The sequence below is a fragment of the Haemaphysalis longicornis genome, unplaced genomic scaffold, assembly GCF_048455015.1.
Source record: "Haemaphysalis longicornis isolate Haplotype H1 unplaced genomic scaffold, Haemaphysalis longicornis Haplotype H1 scaffold_2, whole genome shotgun sequence".
Taxonomy (NCBI): domain Eukaryota; kingdom Metazoa; phylum Arthropoda; class Arachnida; order Ixodida; family Ixodidae; genus Haemaphysalis; species Haemaphysalis longicornis.
Genome location: NW_027526295.1, coordinates 238,174,599 through 238,199,692, shown reverse-complemented (window position 1 = coordinate 238,199,692; position 25,094 = coordinate 238,174,599). Strand labels below are relative to the sequence as shown.

Below are 25,094 nucleotides of genomic sequence, written 5' to 3'. Positions count from 1 at the left end.
GGACGTCTACGCCCCCACATGCATCAAGCACGCGACGAGCTACACGAACACAATCGCCGACGGAAGCGGCGCGGCTAACGCAACGCCGTAAACACTGTCAAGTTCAGGTCTGACGAAGGCAATCCCATGGCACACACACAATAAAATCAAGCAGGTTTGAAATTCACCGAAACTCGACGAGACGAACACCCTCTTAACGAAGTTTCTAGTATCTGGAACAACAAAAAACAAACGCCAGCATCGAGCATCTGTGGACAAGCGGACAGTGATCTGGATACGAACGGACGTCAATCTACGCGAACGTTTCATTGTGCCTGCGGGCAGGCACAATTCAGATTTGGAGCACGATTACGAGAGTATCAGCGCGCCCAGAAACGAAAATTGACGACAAAAGCTGCCACCCGAAGACACGCACAAAACCGCAGTTTACGGCCATGGCCGCACCAACAAGTCCCGAGCTCACCTGAGCCCGACCCGGCCTAGACTTCGTTGTTTTATTCCTGAAACAAGAGGAGACGTCAGACGCAACGCGAGTGCTTACGTTCAGTTTCCCTATCTCACATGTACGTGCCTTCGCGCAGTAAGTCGCCCTACGACAGTGCACCGCGTCAGACGTTTCTTCCTCTGTCCAGATATATATGTAACCTGTGTTTTTCTAATCAATTAAACGTTTTATTTTTTTCTATTTATTCTTCCATTCGAGATACGACCTAGCTAACAGTGCTGATAAGTTGATTATTCGTGAGTAATACAAATTGAATACTCATGAGTACAGATTGAGTACTCATGAGTGCAGAATGAGTAGTACTCATGAGTGCAGAATGAGTAGTACTCGTGAGTGCAGAATGAGTAGTACTCGTGAGTGTGGAATGAGTAGTACTCATGAGTACAGAAGATTGAGTACTCATGAGTACAGAGTGGTACTCATGAGTACAGAGTGAGTACTCATGAGTACAGATTCAGTACTCATGAGTACAGATTGAGTACGAATACTCGTGAGGACAAATGAGTTTGAGTACAAGTGAGTATGATTACAAATGAGTATTTTATGAGTGAGTACGAGTGATTTTGTGAACAGACGAGCTTTTTGAGTCTGAGTTTGATTGAGTACAGCGTGAATAAAAAAAATTGTGATTGAGTTTGAGTGAGTTCTTTCTGTTTTGCCGACCTATGATGACGACGACGACGACGACGATGATGATGATGGTGGTGGTGGTGAGGGGGGATGATGATATTAGGAGGACGGGGAGTAAGAGCAGGTGAAGCCTTTTAAACATGGTTTCGTTTCTGCAGGGCTTCTTTATCTCTATGGTACTTTTACGTCCCTCTCTTTGTGCGGGAACGTGGACAAGCGGCCACAGAGATGGCCGACTTTGTTGTCGAATACATTTAAGCGACCAAAACTTCGCCGAACGTTCGGCGAAGATATCGTCGTTTCACACATGGGATGCATTTAGGTGTCATTGGGGCCCGCCGCGGTGGCTCAGTGGCTAAGGCGTTGCGCTGCTGAGCACGAGGTCGCGGGTTCGATTCCCGGCCGCGGCGGCCGCTTTTCTGATGGAGGCGAAAAGCAAAAACGCCCGTGTGTACGAGATTTCGGCGCACGATAAAGATCCCCAGGTGGTCAAAATTAATCCGGAGCCCTCCACTACGGCGCGCCTCATCGCCTGCGTTGCGTCGGCGCGTTAAACCCCACAATCAATCAATCAATTAGGTGTCATTGGGGCATAAGTGCGTCTACAAATGACAAGGATGTAAGCTGTCATCAAACCAAACAAATTTTGCAGTGTATCACATGCCCGGCAGCTTTTGAGAGGCTTCTAGGCGAGCGTTCGACTGCCGCATCGTGTAAACGATTAAGAACAAAAACTGCATGCCATGCAAAGAGTATGCGAAAATTTACTCATTCTTTGTACTTTGCCAAAGGCAAAGTACAAAGTTGTATAATTTTAGATAAGAGGAGATCGAAGTTCAGCAATGAAACGAAACGTTTTCATGTTCACCCGCCGTTATTCCGCGTACCCGGTATCGCACCTTAAAGCTGCGTTATCTCAGCTAGCTCGATTTATTCAAGGTACCTTTAACTGCATGTTGGGACATTTATGAATCTACGAGACACGCTCTAAGTGCTGCAACTGCTTTCCCGGTAATTGTACTTTAACGCGGTATGCAGTTAGCGTCTCGCGCACGGCCGCGCTGATGAGCTCTTTTTGTGTGTGTGTGTCTTCGGAGTCCTTTGCGTGGGATGTGTTGCTTGTTCAGCGGCGCTTTCGTCTCCATTGTGCCGAGCGCCGCAGGAGAAGTAATGAAATGCGAGGCCTATACACCCACCTCACGCTTCTTGGGAACAATTAAGGGAATGTGATGTATGGTTATAGCATTCAATGGTATACCTCCCACCCGGGTGAGTGGTTTTGTTGGCCCGAATACGCGTTGTTCCTATCCACGCGGGTGTGAAACAGATTAAAGGGACCCTGCAACACTTTCGATAAGCGCTTTCACTCTTTCCTTCGCCTCTGGAACCACTGCGAAAGCTATAGTTATCGCCAGCGCGGAGCGGCACTGCGTGATTTGCTCGTCGCACCAGATACGCCTTCCGTTGGTTTTTTTTTTTTTGCTTTATTTTTAGAGTTGCTATCGAAAAGTGTTCATTGCTGGGACTGAAGGAAAACCGGCCAACAGCCGATACATGGCCTTAGTGACATAATTCGAGTCGTCGAAGAACGTCCAGACCGGGAAAAAGAGAAATATCTTTTGAGCGAGTTTACAAGTTATCTGATGGGCATAGATCAGTAATTTATGGCTGAGGTACTTTGCAACCCCCTAATCTAAGTACTGGGTGTGTTGGGTGACTACATTCTGCAAGCGTTTAAGATTTCAAGAAAAGTTGAAAAAGTGTTGCAGGGTCCCTTTAAATAAATAAAAGACGTAACTGAACGAAAGGAGGACGGGTGGTCGAATGTAGTGTCCTTTATTTTCGCCTTTACACACACACGCATGCCGGCGTACTCTTTGCAGGCGGACAAAGAAAGCGCCCACTTGTGGTCGTGCTCAGATTTTGCCGCCAAAGCCTGCGTACTTTTTCCGGAGGCTGGGAAGCAAGCAGCTGCAGATGTCGATCTCCAACCTAAGCTTACCCCTCATTCTTCTTTTCTTTTCTTGTCAACAGACGAAGCAAGCCAGGAGCGGCCGACTCGAGTGGAACATTCACTTCTGGCTGGGACAGGACACGTCGCAGGTTTGTACTCCGAACTACGTAGTTCTCTCTCTGACAACAGCGTGGCGCTGTAGTCTGGCCCTCCTAAGCCAGGACGAGAGTAAGCAAGCGCATCATTAAGGACGTGGTACAAAAGGGAAATGGTATTGGGCGTCCACAAGATGGCGTCCCACAGCCACGTGATCCCTATCGTAACAATCAGCTCATTAACTACCGTAATGAATTGTCCTACAGGGGGTATTTCTACTTGCTAGAGCGGAACGCGAAAATACGCAGGGACGACGAAGCAACGAGGCACAAAGGCGGTCATTAGGTTTGTACGGAAGGGGTACATCAGACACGTCCAGGGAACCATTGTCCAGGGAACCATTGAAGAGGAAAGAGAATCTGGGGGATAAATAAAGGAGACTACCTGACAGCCCAGACGGATATCTAGGGAACACAGAGAGTTCGATAGAGAACTAATGCAGAAGGCAAGTGATGCGGGCGATATTGGGATAAAGAAGCCGATTTTGCTAGAACTTCTCAACCAAGCATGACAAGTGGACGGGGCCACTAAGTGTCAGACAGGTTCCAGAACAATTAGGGCGCAACATACTTTTGAGTCATACCGAGACGTTAAAAACAGAGACAATTGCGGTGCTACGTCATTTATAGCGAGACGGAGGAATGCTGTAGATCACAAAAGGGAAGAACAGTATTTCATATTACCCGCGTTATTGGTGTTGAGATTTGAGTTGTAGAAGGAGCAAGTCTACTTGACGCGAAAATAGCGGGAGCTGCAACTAGCGACCTTGAAACTTCCTTGCGGTGGCCTTGAAGGGACCTCTTTATCTGTGCTACACCATAGGGTCGCGAGACGGACGCTGTCACTTAAGATACGGACCATTGGGCAGGCAAAAGCAGTTATATTTTTACTTTTTCATCAGCGGAAATTGTTGCCTTTACATTTAAATTAACGTTAGCTCATAGGTTGGCTTTGATGCAAAGCTCTCTATTCACTGATGGCCTCACCTTCGCTTGTGTCTTGTGTTTGCTTATGACTTCTGTCAGCCTACTCGTCCATAACGTATACATATTCGGGCAGCGAAACCTTGAAGCGTGCTTAAGGTGACTTTGAGGTGGTTTATCATATCTCTACTAATACTAATCCTAAGGATCATATGAGAAACATGGCCACGCTAATTATTACCGCAGAGACAGATGCAGCTGTAGCCTCTCAATCAAGTTTTAACCTTAACAGATCTAGCCGCTACCACCGTTCGAATGATCGCAGGTGCGCTCGCACGGTCCTGTATTGATTGAATTTGATTCTGTCGTCGACTGATTCACGGAATATGTTGCATACGAATTCTAAGACAGCTTTACTGCTCAAAAAAAGGACTGCAGGCGTCCGAAGCTAAAAACTCCAGTTGTTCTCAACACAATGACAATACGTTCGCGAGGTACAGGATAGCTGCTTTATCGAGCCATTTTTAAGACTCATTGCTGTCAATGAGTCATACCTTCAAATCATATATATATGCCTTATAGTTTACTGCGTGGAGTCTGGTGTGGCTGCTGCGCCTTTCACCGATCACGCTATGAGTATTGAGCTAAAATATAAGGATCACTATTTAGCTGAGACCCTCAAACTGAATTTTTTTTGCATTTTTTTCTTCATAATTACGCCTATTTTACGAGTTGTTGAAGGCATGAGTGCAGGTTAACAGGAAAAATAGTTAGGTTAAAACACAAAATCCAGGGTTTGAAGGGTGTTTGGAAGATACTGAGTTACCGGGAGAACTTGGCTCCACTCTGGCTCAGTGGTAAGCTCAGTTATTGGCTACGGCTCCTGTTTTTCCGAGTACACCTATCAAGCACGGCCTGGCCTCTATAGTTTCTTTGTCAACAAAATTTTATCCGATGCAATTAATGTACTTTAATGCAACAACAAAACACCTAAAAGATCGTGCAAGCATTCCAAAGAAAAATGTACGCCATGTTTCTATCGACATTTTCAGTTACTCCGAGCGGTCTTTCAACGCATTAGTATAGCTCTCTAATCTGGGAAGCACAGATCATACCTTATGATAACATGCGAACAAGCGTCGCCATCCGGCTGCCGCGAGTACAGGGTATAGCAGTCCGTCCCTTGTAACCCAAGCAAAAGATGATTTTTTGGTAGGTGGCCCTTAACACAAAACGACGAAGTTTGTCTTATACGTTCAAGACGATTTGCAAATTTAAGCCTAGGGCATCCAGAGGGTCGAGAACTATTAATTTCTTGGATGTAGAAAATTACGTCATCCGGTTGAGTTACTCGAGTGATGAAGTTCACCTGGGAATGATGTACAAGGGACAGGTTATCTCATGTAAGCTCGTTAGCGTAATCATCATTTCGCGAGCATAGCGTTCAGTTTGTCATGGTGCTTTCAAAGTGTGCGCCTATGGGATCACATAGGGGTTATATCGCTAATACTAGTCATTTGTATCCTTGGCATGCATAATGACTTGTGAACGCCAATACGCAGAGCGTGTGCGAACCGCACAACGAGGTACATGCAGTGCCTTCCAGGAGCCCTACAGGGGGTCACCGTATAAAGTCAGCGTGATGAACACGTGACCATGATTTTCTAATGCACACGCAACATTGTTCCGAATCTTGTTATTTTCAGATAAGAATGTGGTTTTCCAGGACATGCAATGCGACGCATATAATCTCTAGGATCACATGCCTGGTCCAGTAGGCTCAGCATGCTCTTCATAAAACTTACAATCTATGTGCATTAACAACTTTCGTTTCATGATATTTGATTAGTACGGCAACGAAGCGTTCTTCACTACCGGCATATCTTCTTTCGTGCAAAATCCGTTTAATGAGCTGGAAGGCTAGGGGATTCGCTTACGGTCAATTTCAGTGCCAATACACGCGCGAGGAATCCAAACTGGAAGTTTTCCTCTGCTTGTATTCTGTCGCTTGCTCTGCACATCATCCTGCTGCGATTGCCGCTGGGACGAACATTTGCGTGGCATCTCCTGCCGTTTTTGGCTGGATGCAGGATGAGTACACTGTGGCGGCCATCAAGAGCGTGGAGCTGGACGACTCGCTGGGCGGCATTCCGGTGCAGCACCGGGAGGTCCAGGACCACGAGTCGGACCTCTTCCTCTCCTACTTCAAGACGGGCATCAGGTGAACCAAAGATTATCACCTATTGCTAACGCTTTTGCTTGAAGCGCGTGATCAGAGTGTTACGAACGTGCTGTAGTACTGGCCCTGCGATGGCCGGGTGCCGAAACAAGAACGTGGTGCGCCCAGAACGTGCGGCCTGCGCAAAAAAAAAAAAAAAACAACAACAAGAAAACAAGAAAACACAACAACAGAAACGCATACATAAAAAAAACTTGTACATTTTTATTGTGATCCACAGTAAAAATATTGATGTGGAAAGCGGGTGGGTATTCGTGCACTGCACGTGGTAGGCGTTCTCTAACCGTGAGTGTATGAACTCGTATTCATTTTTGCTCAAACTCACGTGTGAGTGAGTGCGATGTTACCAGTGCATATATGAGCGTTATGTAAATGCGTGTAGGCCCTAAATTAAAAAAAGTCCATTTTTGTGGTGTTCCACACTAAGAATTTTGAAGTAGAATGCGGAAGGGTATTCGTGTACTGCATATGGTAGGCGTTCTCTTTCCGTGAGTGTATGACCTCGTATTCATTTTTGCTCAAACTCACGTATGAGTACGGTGCTAGTAAAGCACATAAGAATTAAGACGTGAGCATGATGTAAATGGGTGCAAGCCCGGACTGAAATTTCGGTGGCATGTCGAGTCAGTCTGATGACTCATCAGTGCAAAAAGTGTGCACTCACGAGTACTCACTTACGAATACCCATGTATGCTCGAACTCACCTGTGAGTATTTTGAACTATTTTGCATGCCCTACCCCTTCTCCAACTGGCATCCTTGTGGAGATCTTGCTCCTGACGCGCCTCGCCGTACTAGGTTTAAATTAAGCGGGTGAAAAGTCACCACTTATGGCCAGCTGCAAATAATGAACAATCGTCTTCGAGGAGGCTTCTTCTACTTCGTGTAGTCACCGCGCGAAATACAAATTTTAGTCAATAGACTTACACATTTGTATGCACAAATGAAAGGGCGCTGAAAATCGCGTGACAGTTCGCAAAGAATATGAATTTAAACAACATAATCTGTCTGGCGTGTAAGGGCAAACGGGAGGACATGCAAGAGACAGGACGCGATGTGTTTTGAGTAGTTAATCCACCGAGGCATCCCCGGTTCAAATTCTGGTGGAGACGTTGTTGTTGACAGAATTTTAGTCATCGCCGAATGAAAACCGCTTTCCTTTGACAACGCAAATGGGCAACCACTTGGTGTGCATAACAACCACGCACGTACGCACGCACGCACGCACACACACACACACACACACACACACACACACACACACACACACACACACACACACACACACACACACACACAAATTCAGGCTTAAAGGGACCATGCATACAAAATACAAGTTTGTTTTATTCGAAAGATTTGATGTTTTATAATACGCGCTTGTTCGGCGCCAAACTATGCTTTATTCACTGAGAAATTAAACAATTTAAGCCATAATTTTGATTCTCCTGCTGAAGCGTGTGTTTTGTGACGTCTGCGATGACGTATCCAGAGCAAGTACTGAAGCGAACGTAAGTATGCGGACTATGGCTGCAGCGAACGGCGGATCGCCTTGTTTTTGCTGTCAGTCCCCCAGATGGCGCCACCATACTGCGTGAGACCGCTGTCCGCACTGGCTTTGTATTTGACCGGATTTGTGCCTGGACAATGTTTGTTACGGTTGATAGTGCTCGTTTCGTGGAACATCGGGTCTTCTCGACAGAGTCACAGAAGTCAATGACAATATCGCTTACGCCAGTTTGCCAGTGTAAGCTAGACGCGCCAGACGCCTGTGCAGTTATCACCGGCATAGTGCGCGCAGTACGCACTGGTGCTTCTATGTTTACGCGTGCGTTCGTAACTTCTATTGTTTACCTCACCATTCTTGTTGCTATAAAAAGAGCATGCATGAAATTTAAGCGCAAATAGATCATTCTGCAAGCTTAGAGCCCCTGTTCAATTTGCGTTGGATTTTGCCGGCCTTAACCAATCGCACAGCTGTCCATAATACGTCCTAGGTTCTAGTGCGGGAATGAGCTAGTGGGTGGCATGACCATTATTCTTTTTCAATATTATATAGCTTATTTCAATGAAGTTCGCGTTAAAAGTGGTGTCAGTGTTATTTTAACGAGGTAATCTTTCGAATGAACCAAAATTGCATTTTGTCTGCATGGTCCCTTTGAAATGCTGAATTTTTGCCAGGGCGTGTGAAATGTGCTGTATTGAGATATCTGGGTTAATTTATTTCACCTGTTAATCCCTACATACGCAACTAATGCCGTTCCTAGGAACGCTTTTGTTTATCTCGTACATCCGAAAAACAGCCACCGCTACCTGGTTTCGAATAAACGCTACAGTCACTAAGCCACGGCTGGCTCGGTATAAACTTCGTTTTATTTTTACCTTCTTCCACCGACACGAAAGGCAGACTAATAGAATTGCGCAAACGGATGAGAGCGTAGTATGTCAAGGTGCACCTGCAACGTTATTCATGCGAACACAAAAGAGATATTGACGGCTTCCTTGGAAGAAAATAGACGGGGACCGGAGGAGACACGAAACTTGACTCTAATGGGTCCAGGGCACACACTTATTGTTGCACAGCTCGTAAGGCAACAAGTCATGTTTGCGCGTGACCCTGTCCCACGGAGACATTAGAAAAAATAGAAGAAAATAACATCGAGTAGGATGGGCCAATTCTTTGCACATATGGTAACTTGTGCAGGCAAGAAGGTCTGGGAAATGCATGGCCCTTAAGTTGTGTACTGTTAGAAAGGTGTAACCGCGCGTCAAAGAGCTTCAACGTTTCTGCGCCATCTAGTACGTAATGTATCCTCGACGAGGCCGGATTGTTTTTGTTCATTTGCCTATTATTTTAGTGTTCTGGTTTCAATTACCAGAGTAACCGAAGTAGTTGCACATTTTTGCGGTGCTATTTAGTCTCACTCAAGCATGAGTGCCATTTAAGGTTTGCAATACCTGCAAGTTTTTGTTTGGTTTTCTTTACGTACGTACTGTTGAGGCATTATCCCTGTAATTCTTCTTAGCACCTTTTTTTTCTCGTTAAATCAACAGCACACTAAAATAACTATGCCGAACAAGTGCTTGTCTCCGCTAATGAGCAACATTTTCGTTAACGAAAAGCGCCATGCGGTTACTAAAATATTTCTCTCCATGCAACGGCAGCCTGGAAAAGGCTCACACAAGGAGGGATATTTTTCTTGCAGCCATTCGTTATGGGTACAGTGACTAGCTATTAATAGCTCGTTATAAGGGGGCCTACAAACGGTGTAAGCTCGGTGCACAAGCGCATGATCGTTATTTCTGAGTGCAGGGCGCATGCGCGTCCAGGATATGACCGTGCTGAACGGCGTGGCATTAAGGTTACTGAAGCAAGTGCGCTCGTGGAGAACAACGTTCCGACTGGCTTGGGCTGGTCTAAATCTGTTAGATGAGAGAGTCGTATTGCGTCAGCAACCTCGCCGACGCTGGCTTATTGGTTGACCTGCAACGAAGGGCGCTCCTTAGCAGTGCGCCGCCGATCTCGTAGTGCTATCTTCTAGCGCAGACCTGTTTGTTCGGGCTCGGTGCGTTTATAAACTTGGTGTCTCATCATGTCTAGGGCTCTAAACGTATCACGATGGGGTGTATTTATTTACCAAGAAGGCACAACCTATTCACTATCCTTGAACTTGGGCAGAAGGTTGCGTTACTTTTCCGGACATTTTAGTTACTTCATTACAGCCAGATACAACGGATTTTTTTCCGCCTATACGAAAGTGTGGTAGCATTTTTTCTATTTCGAACTACGAGGATTCTCAGGGTAGACGCCATTGCCACCGCGACGCACCTGCAAAATTGGGACATGGCCTTGTACTCTTCCCCGTAGAGCGGACTAAACGTGCCTCTATTCGACGCAGTTACAGAGGTTCTTCAACTGCGACGTCCTCTCAAACTTAAGGCGATCCCGTGATTCGGCAACAGCACAATGCATTCCATTGACAAAAACATGCCGCTATTCAAGGAAATTCAGCAAATGGCAACAACTTGCATACCATTTGACTCAGGGGTATAGTATCCGCGCATTGGCACTGCATCACCATGCTTGCATTGCGTAGTGCCACAACGGAGACTGAAATTTGGACTCAAATCGTATGCTCAACATCATTCGCTGGAATTTGATTGCCGGCTGCATGAATTTGTAAACCACGTGCATTGTGGTGTAGCTGAACCGCAGGATTTGTATAAACGCTGCTTGTTCTGGGCATCACCTCCTGCGATGTATTCTAGTGCGCTGCGCTGGTCAATTTCGGAGATTGATAGGCTGAGCAATGAGTCAATCACCTATAAGTCTACTAATCAATTAGCCAATAAGTGAAACAGTCAGTCACTTGACGTGAGGTGCAATGTGACCCCACCCCCGGCAGGTACCTGGAGGGCGGCATCGAGTCCGGCCTGCAGAGCGTGGACAAGACGGTGCACAAGCGGCTCTTCCAGGTCAAGGGTCGGCGCAATGTGCGCGTGCGGCAGGTGCCCATGGAGGCCAGTTCACTGAACCACGGCGACTGCTTCGTGCTTGACTGCCGGGACAACGTGTACGTGTACGTGGGCCACCGCAGCGGGGGCCTCGAGAGGGTCAAGGCCATACAGGTGGCCACCGGCATCCGGGACGACGTCCACGGGGGACGCAGCAAGATCAGCATCATCGGTACGTGCCTGTAGTTGGTCTCGACGTCCGCGCAGTGTGTGATGGTAGAAACGTAAACGTCGCCAAGGTGCCTGACTGACTACTCTCTAGAATTACGTCTTCTTGGGGCCCGAAGTAATAATCAATCAATCAATCAATCAATCAATCAATCAATCAATCAATCAATCAATCAATCAATCAATCAATCAATCAATCAACCTTTATTTTAGGTGCCCAGGAACAACCCTAGGGTCTTGGTACTGGTACACCATACAAACAAAAACACTACAATTAAGACAAGACAACACACAAAAACTATATGTATGACATAAACAATAAAGTAAAAATAGTTACAGAAATCTTAGAAAGCAAAAAAGGAAAAAAAAAGAACAGAAAGTCAAAAAAGAAAAGGCAGGCTTAGTGTTGCAAGCCATGCCACTCGGCCAGCGAAACGTTCAGTAGATGTGAAAAATAGGAACTATACAAGCAAATATTGAATCAACATGACATAGAGTATACGTATATAACCAAGGTTTTCTAGCAACATATTAGGAAGTTCCAAAAAAAAAGGGGGGGGAAAAGTTTCAGCATTACCAACACTGACACTTAAACGTACAATAATCAATCAATCAATCAATCAATCAATCATTTATTTGTGTGCCCAGGAACAGCCGGGGGGGCCTTTGTGCTGGCGCACGGAAACAGAAACACACGAAACATAATGTACACATCTTTGAAATACAAAATAAAATACAAAATACAAAAAAACGAAAGGATAGCTTATGTTGAAGTTACGGAATGAAAGTCATTTAAGTGCATGAACTCAAGGATAAAAGACAAATGCAGAATAAGAAAAGTTGGCAGTTACGCCAATACAAACTCACAGACATGTTTGCGAAACAGAGTAGGACAATCATTAAATATATCAAGGTAATCCGAGTACCGATTGTACGTGCATTGCAGTCGGCACACAGGGCACAAGACACGCAGACAATTGGAGTTGCAAAAGGTATCATGTTTCCTGGTCCACTTTTGCGGCACATAAAGACGAACATGTTGTAGCAGCTCACCACAAGACACTATGCCGTGCATAATTTTAAAGAGGAAGAGAATATCAGCCTTGTTCCGCCTGGAAGTTAAGCATGATAGCGTCAATGAAGAGGGCGATCCAGGGTTATAATTACTACTATCGCCAAAGCGATGGTTGAAGATAGATATGAACTTATTTTGGACTCTTTCTACAAGCTTACGGTTTGTTTTACTCGTGCTGTTCCAGACAACAGATGCATATTCAAGCTGAGGACGACATATAGTTGTGTAGAGCTTGAGAAGAGAAATCGGCTCCTTGAACTCCTTGGACACGCGACAGACAACGCCAAGCGATCGAAGAGCTCTACGAGTAATTACCTGAATATGTGGAGAGAAGCTCAGTTTACTGTCGAAAGTGACGCCTAGGTCATTAACCTCTACCACACGTGGGAGTAATTCACCGTTGATGTTATAGGGAAACAAGATGTTGTCAGTCTTTCTTGTGTATGTCATTACCTTAGTTTTAGATGTATTAATGAGGAGTTTGTTGCATGAGCACCAATGCGAGAAGGACGAGATTGCTCTCTGGAGAGCGGAACAGCTGGCAGAGTTGGAAACAGATTTAAATATTTTTACATCATCGGCATATAAAAGAAAATTACAATCATTAAATATTGTCGCGACATCATTTATAAAGATTGAGAAGAGAAGTGGCCCGAGAACTGAGCCCTGAGGGACACCACTGGTGACCTCATAGGAAAGAGAAGACTGTCCATTTACATGCACGAAACATGACCTATCACATAGATAATTGCATATAAGAGATATCAGGGATGGTTGTATATCAAGCTCAGATAGTTTTTTGGCTAAGAGCTCGTGGCAGACGACATCAAAAGCCTTGCTTAAATCAAAGTAGACTACATCAAGTTGACCTCTCCCTTGCACAGCTTCCGAAGCATGCAGCATGAAGTTGACGAGATTAGTGGTGGTCGATCTCCCAGCGAGAAAGCCGTGTTGCTGAGGTAATAATATAGTTTTTACGCTGAAAGAGAGTACTGTATGTAGTACAGTCTCAAAGAGTTTTGAAGCAGCGCAGAGAATAGAAATCGGGCGGTAGTTTGTGGGGTCTAACTTTGACCCTGACTTAAATATAGGAACAACCCGCGCAGTCTTCCAACGAGTAGGGAACTTGCCGGTATTGAGTGACGTTCGAAATAATCGCGTCAAGACCGGAACAAGAAGATCCCCAAACGCCTTCAGTACCGCCGAAGGAATGCCATCAGGGCCGCACGAAAAAGAGGGCTTAACTCGCTTTAGAGCTCTTGATACAAGACTTTCCGAAATAAAACATTCTGAGCTTTTATCATACCCCGGAAACACTTGAGGGGGGCAGGCTGCACTTTTCTTGCCGAATACTGAACTGAATTGTTGAGCAAAAGCTTTAGGAACGTCAGGAATGCTGTCACCCCTCTTGTCAATGAGGTTAATATCTCCAGGGTTGTTTTTGGAAGTTTGTGCACGGGCATGACCCCAGAAAGCTTTAGCATTGCGCGGCGCATCGGCTTCAACCGCGGCTATATAACTGGACCTATCGCGCTTAAGCAGATTTTTACAATGCGACCTGAGTTGACGAAACTCGCTCCGCCACCTCTCTTGGCCAGTTTTTTTTGCTTGTTTGTGGGCTCGATTCTTTCTACCAAGGGCCTTTCTTAGTTCAGATGAAAACCAGTACGGATAATTGCTACTTTTTTTAGTTTTTTTGGGTACAAATCTGCTTAAGCCATCGTGAAGTACTTCGGTGAAAAAATCAGTCATTTCGTCTACGTCATTGAGAGTGTCCAATGGGGACCAATCCGTCTCAGCAAGGAAGTGAAACAAGCCAATATAGTCCCCACGAGCGAAGTTGTAACCACGGACGCCTGGTGGGTTGACGGGAGGACTGTGGTGGGCAAGGGATACGTCAGAAATTGAAATGAGTAATGGGGGGTGAAACCTGTCTGGTTTTACGAGGTCAATATAACTACGCGACACCTCAACGTGTTCCATGTTAGTAAAAGAAAAGTCCAAAACGTTTCCACACCGATTCCTAATGAAGTTGCATTGCTGTAACGAAGTGAAAGAAATAAAATCTAGCAAAATTTCACACTTCTGTGATATCGGATGGGACGCCCGATCAACCAACTGAGTTTCCCATGTAATGCCGGGTGCGTTAAAGTCACCAGTTATTAGAAAATCGTGATCACTGTGAGAGGTTACAACATTCTCTATTGAATTTAGGGCATGTTTGAAGTCAGTGGCATTTGTCTCAGGTGGTATGTAGTAAGTACATAGTAAGAGGCGTTTGCCCCGAGAGCAAAGCACCTCTAACCAGATAGACTCAGTTTCCAATTCAAGGTCCAGGCGCCGTTTACATTTAATCGAATCGTGTAGGGCAACCAAAACACCACCTCCCCGTTGTTTGCCGCACGAAGGGTCGCGGTCATGCCGAAAGACTTGGTAGTTTGGGGGAAAGAAGGAATTAGAGCTAATTTCCGGGCACAGCCAGGTTTCTGTAAGAATTATTACTGGAAAGCAAGAAGAAACTACATTAGAAAAAAATTCGGCAGATTTAGTACGTAGCCCACGGACATTTTGGTAGAAAAAATCAAAACTGCAGTTACTCGCCATCGAAACGGTGTTCCTCGACATAGATCATTTGTTCACACAACTCACCGCGGAAGGGTTTAAACAGGCAGTGCCGCGGCCAAAGCGCAGGGTCTCTCAGTTTCTCGAAACACACGTCGTCCACGGCGACGTAGAAGGAAGCGTACGAGTCATGCCTCGTTTTCAGTCGCTTGCACATGATCGGCACAGCACCCACAGAGCACAAGTGCTTGGCTACTTGCGCCGATGTTGTAGAAGGACGCAGCTTGGTGAGAAACATAGCTTTAGGGGGCCTGGGACGACCGACCGCTGCAAGTACAGTCCCGTCAGAAACGCCAACTGTCAGCGGACGCGGGTTGTGCCTTGGACGGCGTTGCTGCTGCTGCGTCGATGGCGATACGTTCTGGAGAGACGGAGAAGCCGAATTCACCGGCGTCGGGCTTGGAGGGGCAGAGGCAGGCAGCACGGGATTCTGCGAAGAGCCGGGCGTCCGCGGGGTAGGGGGTTTTGTTTCCGCGACCGTCCTGGTTGGCAGCGGCGGGAAATCGGCCAGCCGGGGCGCACCCCTCAGCCGTGCCAAATCGCTGCGCAGGGAATGTACCTCTTGGCGCAGCGATCTCACGGCATCGGCGTGAGCCTCTGCCTTTGTTGCGCCCTCACGGCGGAGCTTCACGTTGTCCTCCCCCAGCTTAACAACCTGGTCGGAGAGAAAAGAGATTCCCTCCAGGGCGTCCACGAGAAGGGCACGGAGGGAAACCAGCTCGGCGGCGAGGTCAACGGGGTGCGTGGTGGCGGCTGCGAGGGAAGGGCTGGACGAAAGAGCCGGCAACGCTGCCGCTTGCGAAGAAATGCCGGGGTCGATGTTAGGACTAACCGGCGGCGAAGCAGTCTTGCACGGATTGCAGACGAAGCGCCTTGCACCTGACTTGAGTAACTGGAGGTCGTCGTCCGGCAACGTGATACATTTCGCGTGAGCGCGTTTGTTGCACTCGCCGCAACGCAGAAATTTCTGTTTTCCGAAGAAAACACAGGAACAGAGTAGGCAAGCGTCCTTGCTTGGCGCCATCAATAATAATAATAATAATAATAATAATAATAATAATAATAATAATAATAATAATAATAATAATAATAATAATAAGAAGAAGAAGAAGAAGATGATGAAGAAGAAGATGAAGAAGAAAAAGAAGATCGAATAGAACCAGAGGAAGAATTCTAACTGCACATTAAAAGTACCGAGGCAAGAGGCGGGCCTGTGAAAACCTCTTGGAGGTACTTGGCAAAGTGAAGCCCGCAGGCTGATGTCATTATCACGTAAATTAGCGTAAGGCCAACGCAAAATGAGTAATAAAGGGGGTATAACACGACAGGAAAATTTTCACCGAGATTAAAATAAGCAACGATGAATCAACGCCACCTCAATCGCACTTCAACACTGTGTACATGATAATCGATACTTATCCGCCGCGGTGGCTCAGTAACTACGGCATTATGCTTCTGAGCCCGGGAACGTGGGTTCGATACCGGCAGCGGCGTCTGGTTTTCAGATTGAGGCAAAAACCAAAAACACCCGTGTGTAAACATTTTGGCGCACGTTAAAGATCTTCAGGGGTTCAAAATGAATCCCGAGCCTTCCACTACGGCGAGCCTCATGGCCCAGGCGTAGCTTCGGCGCGTTATTCGCCAAAATATGAATTCTGATAGTAAATATTTTTCATACATTCTAATGAAAGAAGCCGCGTCAAAGCGAAGAAATCAAACGTTTTAGGTCTTTTTCGTCGTCGCAGAAAACACTTCATCCGGCCAATCATGGGAAATCTGAAGAACTCTGAAGGAAATCTGAAGGAAATCTGAATCGAGTTGTATGTTGAATTTATGCCGATGTATTTCTTTGTCTTCACTCCTGCATGGGCCCGAGAAGGGCCTGCAGTATCTGTAAAAAAAAAAGAACATAATTGCAACGCCTGGCTTCCCCACATCTTTTTGAGGAGCGTGCAACCAAAAAACGAGTAGCGCTACGTAGGCTTCGGGACGCTCTATGACCTATTTTGAAATTGCTGTCCCAAAAGTGCCGTACCACCGCAGTCTGCACAAAGAGAGTTCGAAAGCATGAAATACCAAGGGCAGTGAAAATAATATCGGGAGTAGAAAAGAAGGCGTTCAGAGATACATTTTTCAGTATTTTTCTTATTTTATTTATTTATTTATCACGATACCCACAGCGCCGATGTTGGCAGAGTCAACTCGGTTTTACCATCTGGCTGAGCAGAAAGCAAAGACAGTAATGCCATATCGCGGAATGCTGTACACCAGAACAGGGGCAATAGATTTTTAAATGTGAACTGGTACGATGGATTTTATATAGAAGAGCAACCACGTTGCGCTCTTATGCTTATCACAGCTGTGCGATGCCTGGCTGTGCCAAGACATGTCACTGTCGAAGAAGACACCTAAGTATTTTACCGCGTTAACAAAGGTAAATGGTACGTACCGACAAGGAAAGCAATTACAAACATGTAAAAAAAACCAGCGCACGTATCGCTGTTAGCTCTAATGGGGGTCTGAAGCAAGCGATTTGTGTTTGTACCGGGTTAACCTCCAAACAGTTATTGGCGTACCAAGACATTGTTTTGTGTATGTTATCCTGCATAGTAGTGAATGCCGTGTTGTAAAATACGTGATTTGAAACATAAACAGTGTCGTAGGGAAATATGAGAACCTTGAAAATTATTTGAGAGAAGTCCTTAACAAACAGATTGACCGAAAGAGGAGAAAATTCTGGAACCCTGAGGAACCCCGGCCTTCAGTGGAAGTTTACTGCTCACATTTGCCATCTCATCCAAGTTGCGATCTACCGGATAGTTCTCGAGGACAATGTTAACTGAGCTTCTGAAGCCTATAGAATATAGTTTTTCTAGTAAGATACCGTGGTAAACTGTTTCGAAAGCTTTAGAAATGTCGAAAAATGAAGCAGCACTAAACAAATTTTTTTCGAAAGCCGCAAAAGTTCACCAGAGAACTCTTCCAGCAGAGCTATACAGTGCCACGACTGCTGACAAACCGAAACTGACGAGTTGACAAAACAAATTTTTTCGACAAAGGACGACATAGATTTCTGCAGGAATTTTTAATAATGTGAGAAAGTATAGGAAAGATCTAGATAGGTCGATAGTTTCCCACAAAGTATTTTTGTGTTCCTTTAAATAGCGGTTCAACTATAACAAGTTTTAAGCTCACAATTTGCTGACGAGCCGTCGATCCCAGGTGGATTCTTTCGCTTGAAGCTAAAAATTATTTCAGAAAGTTCTTGTTTTGCAATTGAAAGTTCTTGTTTTTCCGTCGCGACTCCCGCGCATCGGAAACAGTTATGGAAAGTATTGGGCGTCACGTCGCTCCGTGCAAGGCGCAATGTCTCAGTCACGGCTCTTGCTCCGTGGTCGCGGCCAATCCACATCTCAATCGCCGCTCCGAGATCATGCATTTCGGCGACCATTCTGGCGCCCAGAGTTCGATATATCGGATGTGAACTTCGTTATAAGGAATATGTTTCCCATATATTTCCGTAACTGAATTCTTTTTGTTCGATATACAGCATAATTCGCTCTATCCGGGTTCGTTATAGCCGGGTTTGACTGTATTTGCAACATATACATACTCCATTCACACACACACACACACATATATATATATATATATATATATATATATACAGTCGAACACGCATATATCGAACTCCAAGGGGATAGCGAAAAAGTTCGATATATCGATAATTCGAAATATAAAATATGCCTATCTAAGGGTTATCTGAAAGCTGCGCACATCACAGAGCTCTTCAAAGTCGCGACAAGCGGTAACTTGCGGCGCAGCGTTCGATATATCGAACGAGCCCGTTATCGGGAGCTCGATACACTCAAAGAACAGCGCTATGCTTTTGCATGGGATTTCCAAGGGGATGTTCAGACTGTTCGATATAGACAATAATTCGATATATGCGTGTTCGATATATCCGTGTTCGACTGTATATATATATATATATATATATATATATATATATATATATAGATATATATATATATATATATATATATATATATATATATATATATATATATACACATATACACACAAACATATATGTTACACGAAGCGCGGGGGGGGGGGGGGAAGGGAATTCCGCGCGGCGTCAAGTGTTCTTTTCTTTCTTACTTTTGAATGCACTTAGAAAATCATTCGAAGTCGTTAGAACGTGCTCATACTACGCATATGTTTATACTTCTTGATTTCGTTTCTGCATTCATTCAACCAGTCACGCATAGTCAATATATATAGAACACGTAATTTGAGAATTCTCCAATGACTTTGAATGACTTCAGCATTTTGAAAACTTAAAGAAAGAAAGCAAACTGTGTACGTGCACTGCCGCACTGCTGTAGCTCCCACGCGCCGTTCGTTTCCCTTTTCGGGGTCGTCTCCATCTAGCCGAAGTGCGGAGAGACGCATCGGCGGTTGACGTCGGACTAGGCATGCCCAGACACGTTGCGCGGCGCGGGCGGTCGCGAGGTCACCACGTTCGGCCGAATCATCATGACCTGCCACTTTCGCCCCCTTCCCTCGGAGGCCCGCGTATCTGCCGCGTGTCGCGCTTCAACGGCCGCCGCTAATGACGGCTTGACGTCGGTGAACCACTTCGCGTGCTGCTTAGCGCGGTTAGCGGGGACGCACGCGCGCACAATCGCCCCGTGTTTGACGGCAGGCACGTGTCGGACGTTGTGCATGTGTACTACACCGCCTTACAAACAGCAACATGCAAGGCTCTCGCGCGACGATCAGGGGAGCAATCCAGAAAGAAAGAAAGCTCTCGGAGAACTCCTTTATTTGCGACCATGACCATCATGCACCAAGCGCCGACACTCCATCATTCATTCGGTTCCTAAGCAGAACCGAGTCTGGGCACCGCGATGTAGTTACAGATTAACTCGCTTTTACGCGCTTGCATTTCTTGGCCTTTTAAAGCGAAGCTTGTTATGCCTCACAGGTGGCGATGTATTACGCCAAAACCCACTGAAGGGACGCCAACTTCACACAACGGGTTTCCACAAAGGACACATGATGATGAACGCATTGCAGGAAAGTTAAGAAGCAGAAAACACTTCCCGTGACCGGAATCGAACCTTAGCCCCTCGCGTTATGAAGACGAGGTCTATCTAACTGCGGTATCATTGCATTCGGGTCGATCAGAATTTTGTTTGGGTTCGTTGCGCGGGTATTGACTCTGGACTTAGGCTGAGCTGAAGTGAAATATGACTCAGCAACGGGATAGATTAGTCTAGTTGGTCTCCCATGGTTCTGTACAGCTGAACGCAAAGAATAGACAGGGACTGTAAAAGAACACGGCCCAAGGGCGCTACTGCAACTGATGTTTGTTACACAGACATTCCCTTTGTAAGCATGCTATTAACAGATAAAACCGTACAAAACGTACGGAAAGAACAACAAAATGGGGAAGAACAAACAGGTGGTCACATGAGATGATGTTTTCAAGCTCAGGTACATCCGTCATAAACCCGTGCGATAGCAAACTCAAGAATTCAATTTCTCTGGCCGATAGGTGCAAAGATGGCACGCTAATGCAGCTGTATTGCGCACTCTGAATATTTTCTGCTTCCATTATCTTCCTAGTGCGCTGGGTCCTCCATTTGGAGATAACCTCGCATTTGTCCAACACCGGACTGCAAGCACAATCTTTGCAATCGTTGCAGTGGGAAGCTAAGTGTCCCTCTGTGCTGAGGCATATTATTTGCATGTTCGCGTGAACGAACGTTAAGGCACCGGCCTGTTTGGCCTATGTACGACTTTCCACATTTCAAAGTAAGGCGATGAACAACGCCTTCGACACATCTAACATATCAATTTTCATGATTCGTGCTGCACTGCTTCTTCCTTTTATGAATGGGCCAGTGAGTGCGCATAACTTTGCCATCTTGTGAGGGGCAGAGAAGACGACGTCAACACCCACTTTACTTCTAATTTAAGTTGAGCGATATCTTATGAATATATGGTACAACGGCGACCTTGCTTCTTCGTCTATTACCCTGCTCATGCTGCTGTGAATCACGAGGATCTTGCTTAATTTTTTGTGAATTAATTCTGCCACTGACGTGATCAACTCGGCTGGCTAACCAGCTGACCGGAGCCGCTGTTCTTGCTGGTGAAAGCCATCATTCATTGAATGAACACACGATTTTGTAAGAGAGTTTAATAACCAACCCTGTTCAATGGCTCTCTTTACCACCTTTGAATGCGCCGAGGCAAGTGGCAGCAGCGGTTTTTTGCAGCGTGGCTCATACTTCCAAGAGAGATGGCTTTCTCTGAGCTGAAGTCTGAGGTCACAAAACCTTATCTCAGAGTTCTATGGGACCTCGTGGGACAACACCAAGGGATAAAAAAAAAACTTAAATATGGTCAGTGTGTGGTCGACGTGATTGCAGCACAACAAGGTAGTCGTCCACGAACCTGAAGGTTCTCGCGACGCTACGATCAGACGGCTGAGCCGGTCGAAATGGCCCAGATACAGCTCACTCAAAACAGACGCGATGCAAGAACCAATGCATATGCCTCGTTTTTGAATAATGACTTGATCGTTCCATTCAACAGCAGTGGAGGTGAGCTACAAGTGAAGAAGTTCCAAAAAACCGGAATTGCTGACACCACTCTTGTTTTGAAATGGATTGGCCGTAATGTTATCTATCGCATCTTCAAAACAAATAAGAACGGTGTCATGCGGGAGTGTCACAAGGGTGTCACAAAAGTCTCATGGCTGTTCTTTTCGTGTTTTTGTACGGTTTTAGCTGTTAGTAGCGCGCATAAAAAGGGAGTGTCTGTGTGATAAACCAGTTGTAATAGCGCCCTTGTGTCGTTAAGTTGGCTCTGGCTTTAGACATTGGCAGTTTGAAATTTTGAATTCAGGAGGGTGGATTGTGGACGTTGACACGACTCAGTTGGCATGAAGAATGCTTCGCGTTTTAACAATTTTAAGTGCAATGCACTTCTTAAGCGACCCTGAACCTGCGTCCACCGGCGATGTCCGCGCACGTGGAGATGGGCGTGCGCAGCCTGGCCGCTGACATGGCCCATACCCACGTGGGGGATTGGCCAGGAATCTCCTCGTCTTCCTTGGCAACGGGGGGAGATGGGCGCGCGCTGACTGGCCGCTGACATGGCACATACTCACGTGGGGGATTGGCCAAGAATCGGGCGTGAGAAGGGCTAATGCACCTGCTTAAAGGAATACTGACACGAAATTTCAAAGCTGAGATCCGCTCTAGCAATCAAGTACAACGACAACACAAATAGGTGTCTGTGAATAAATGCATCTTTCTTTCTTTGTAGTTGTGTGTGTGTGTGTGTGTGTGTGTGTGTGTGTGTGTGTGATCTCTCTTTCGCGAACACTACCGAACCTCGCAAATTCAACTCGTGCATTCGCACTTTCACATTCTTCCCCTCGGGGAAATGCGGGGAATTTTTTCCTCTTAAAGGGACACTGAAGTGAATTTGTCAAGCTCCCGTTTTTGCTTGCACTGCGTAGACTGGCTCAAATTAGCACACTTTTCATCGTTTATCCGGTTGACAAATCGGTAATTATTTTACAAAGCGCGAAAGAAGAAAAACTACCATGCGCGGTTTGCGGCGGCCGCACCAACTAAGCTGTGACGTTGAGAGGAGGGGGCACCGTAATTGGACGATGCCCAAGGTGAGCAACCAAACAAGTTTCGGTTTCGGTTTCGGTTCTGTAAAACATAACCGGTGGCGTTGTTGGATGGGCATTTTCAATAACTCAGTAATCATCGTACCGCGCTTCTGCCATGTTGTCAGCTGTAAAAATGCATAAAGATAAGCCTCCCAGGACGGCTTGGAATCGTAGCATTCACTAGCCGAGGCCTACGCAGTGCATGGACGCCCTCCGCGTACCCGCAGACGCCCAAATGTCATGCGCTTTTCCCCCATATTTGGAGCTTGCCTCACTCATGCCTGTACCGTAAAAAGCGTGTTCGCACCAGGCCAAGGGTCTGTTCATTCTGGCCTGTGCCCACTGCCCGCAAGCAGTCGGTGCTTATGGCAACAGCACGCCAACGAGAACTCGCTAGCGCGCCAGTGCCAGCCTGCGCGCGTTCTGTGAACTAGTTCGTGGAGCCATGAACGTTGCGGCCGAAACAAAGGTGAACTCAATGTAGTAAACATCGGCAGAAAACGAAAAAGTTTACAAAAAAAAAAAAAAAAAGGACGTACCCGCGGGGATTCGAACTCATGACTTGCAAAATACTTGCATACCTAGCGCCTCAGACAACTAGGCCACGGGGGCGGGCTCTGCTGCCTCTGGTAATATAGAGTATATATTGTATAACCAGTTTTCACTTTTATTTAGTTTTGCAATTTCAAGTCGCTTAGGTGACTATTTCTTGTATTGCGCTCGTGCAGTAAGCGTCCCCCGAGTTTCCACAATAGCTCACGTCTAGCAATTGCATTTCGTAGACGGAAAAGCGTTCGCAGATGCGTAGTCGTGCTGCTGACCGCTGTGCTTGTTCGCCCAGCTCAAAAAAGTGCTTCCCGCACCCTAGTTTTACGGTGTACGGTAAAAATATCAGTTGATTTTATTTCCTTAGTACCTATATTGACTTCGCTGACTCTTCTCCCGCCTTCAAGAGGCCTTATATTTTCCTACTGGCGTACCAGTCACCGAAGCGTCGCATGCGCGCTTGTGTGAAGCGACCTTGACTTGGAGCTAGATACAGTGTACAAACTAACCAAGTAAAGAAAGGCAGATTCTTCCATTCACAAACGTGTCCTGGCTTCGTTTCAACTGAGCGAACGAATTGCGACGACCCGTCGGCGGCCGGCGGACGAAACGCTTGGCCGACTGACTCTGTCTGAAGGCTGGGGAGCCGTGCCGTAACGCAGCCAATTGCCAGCTCATCCCCTCCTGACGTCACACGAAAACGCCGAAGAAAATGGGCGAGCGTAAAGAGAGGAGGACAGCATTTTCGAATTAATTTTTCTACTAAATAAAATCGCGTAAACGCGCCCAGGGTGGTCGAAACATGGCCTGGGGACTCCGGACTACAATTTGCGCAAGTAATCCCGCAATGTTTACATATCACTTCAGTGTCCCTTTAAGAAAGGGGCTGTGATTTTGTTTTGTGTTTTGGCTTTCGGGGGGGCATTTCTCGTAAATACACTGTCAAATCAGTGCGACGCGTTTGAATGCTTTCGGTCCCCGTGCGTTTCAAACGGGTATTGTTGGTTCGCCAATTCTGAAAAAAAAAAAAAAAAAAACACTCGCTTGCTCCGCCGCGAATATCGGCGTTAAAATCGCCCACTATATGAAGGTGCGTAACTTTTTATTCCCACTTTCTGAAACATTTCCCCACTACACAAGTGTGACTGAACAAGAAAGTGTTTTGTAATGAGCGACACATACCTGAGTGAGCATTTTTTTCACTTTCTGTGTAGGTTCCGTTTTGCGCCTGTCGGCAGGTGTGTGGGTGTTGCACGCAGAGGTGGTGTCAGAGATATTGTTGTTCATAAGACCAACAATCATCAATTGTACTGGCATATCAGAAAGGAACAATCAGTAGAGTTTCGCTGCTCCTAATTGTAAGAAAATCGCATCGTCGAGGGAAAAAAATGGACATTTCTTCTTGACTCAAAATACATTTCTTTTTGGTATGATTCAAAATGAGTAGGCAAATTCAGGCGAAATAACATCGCACATTATCGTTTGAATGGGGATGCATTCATGCTATTTTATTGCGAGATTGAACGGACGACTTTTTGACCAGATAATTATGGATGTATCGGTGCTGTTATAAAAAAAATTTGGACATCCTAATTGACGAGAAGACGTATAGGCGTTTGACCATTTCATGAATTTTGCCATGCTCAGGCAACCCATGGGGGATGTTAAGTGGTCGCAGTGGTTTCGTGGTGAGGACGTGATTTCTATCCCACTTGCATGAGCTTCGCCTCATGATCCATTTCATGCTATTCTCGGCAGAACCAGGACCAGATAATGGTATTCTCGGCAGGACCAGACCATTTCTGCGCTTGGTTCAAGGGTCGCAATGGCCCAGGGATGAGGACACATTTGATATGGCACTCGCTTCGGTGCAGCTTCTTCACTCACACTGGTGAATTCGGGAAAACTCATTTTCGTACGTATCGGGTGGAATTTTGGGTAGACATGTGGGAGCAATGGCTCCGTGATGAAAAACTGCTTCGTACCGTACTTGCGCGTCTGGGGTCCCGTGGCCTGTTTCACGAGCATCCGGCGGACTACGCCTCTGGCAGCCCCATTCA

General features: G+C 46.1%; 1 protein-coding gene across 4 annotated transcripts in view; it reads left to right on the top strand.

Moving 5' to 3' along the window:
• Positions 1–25,094, top strand: part of Gel (Gelsolin) — a 151,677-nt gene that overhangs the window by 88,426 nt on the left and 38,157 nt on the right. For all 4 annotated transcript variants that reach the window (XR_013322576.1, XR_013322577.1, XM_077699863.1 and 1 more), the window contains exons 3-5: positions 3,170–3,238; positions 6,259–6,389; positions 10,810–11,090. Coding sequence is in view for 2 of the 4 variants with exons in the window: in XM_077699863.1 (XP_077555989.1) it covers positions 3,170–3,238; positions 6,259–6,389; positions 10,810–11,090 (481 nt within the window). In the remaining 2 variants the exon portion in view is untranslated. The remainder of the gene's footprint in view (positions 1–3,169; positions 3,239–6,258; positions 6,390–10,809; positions 11,091–25,094) is intronic.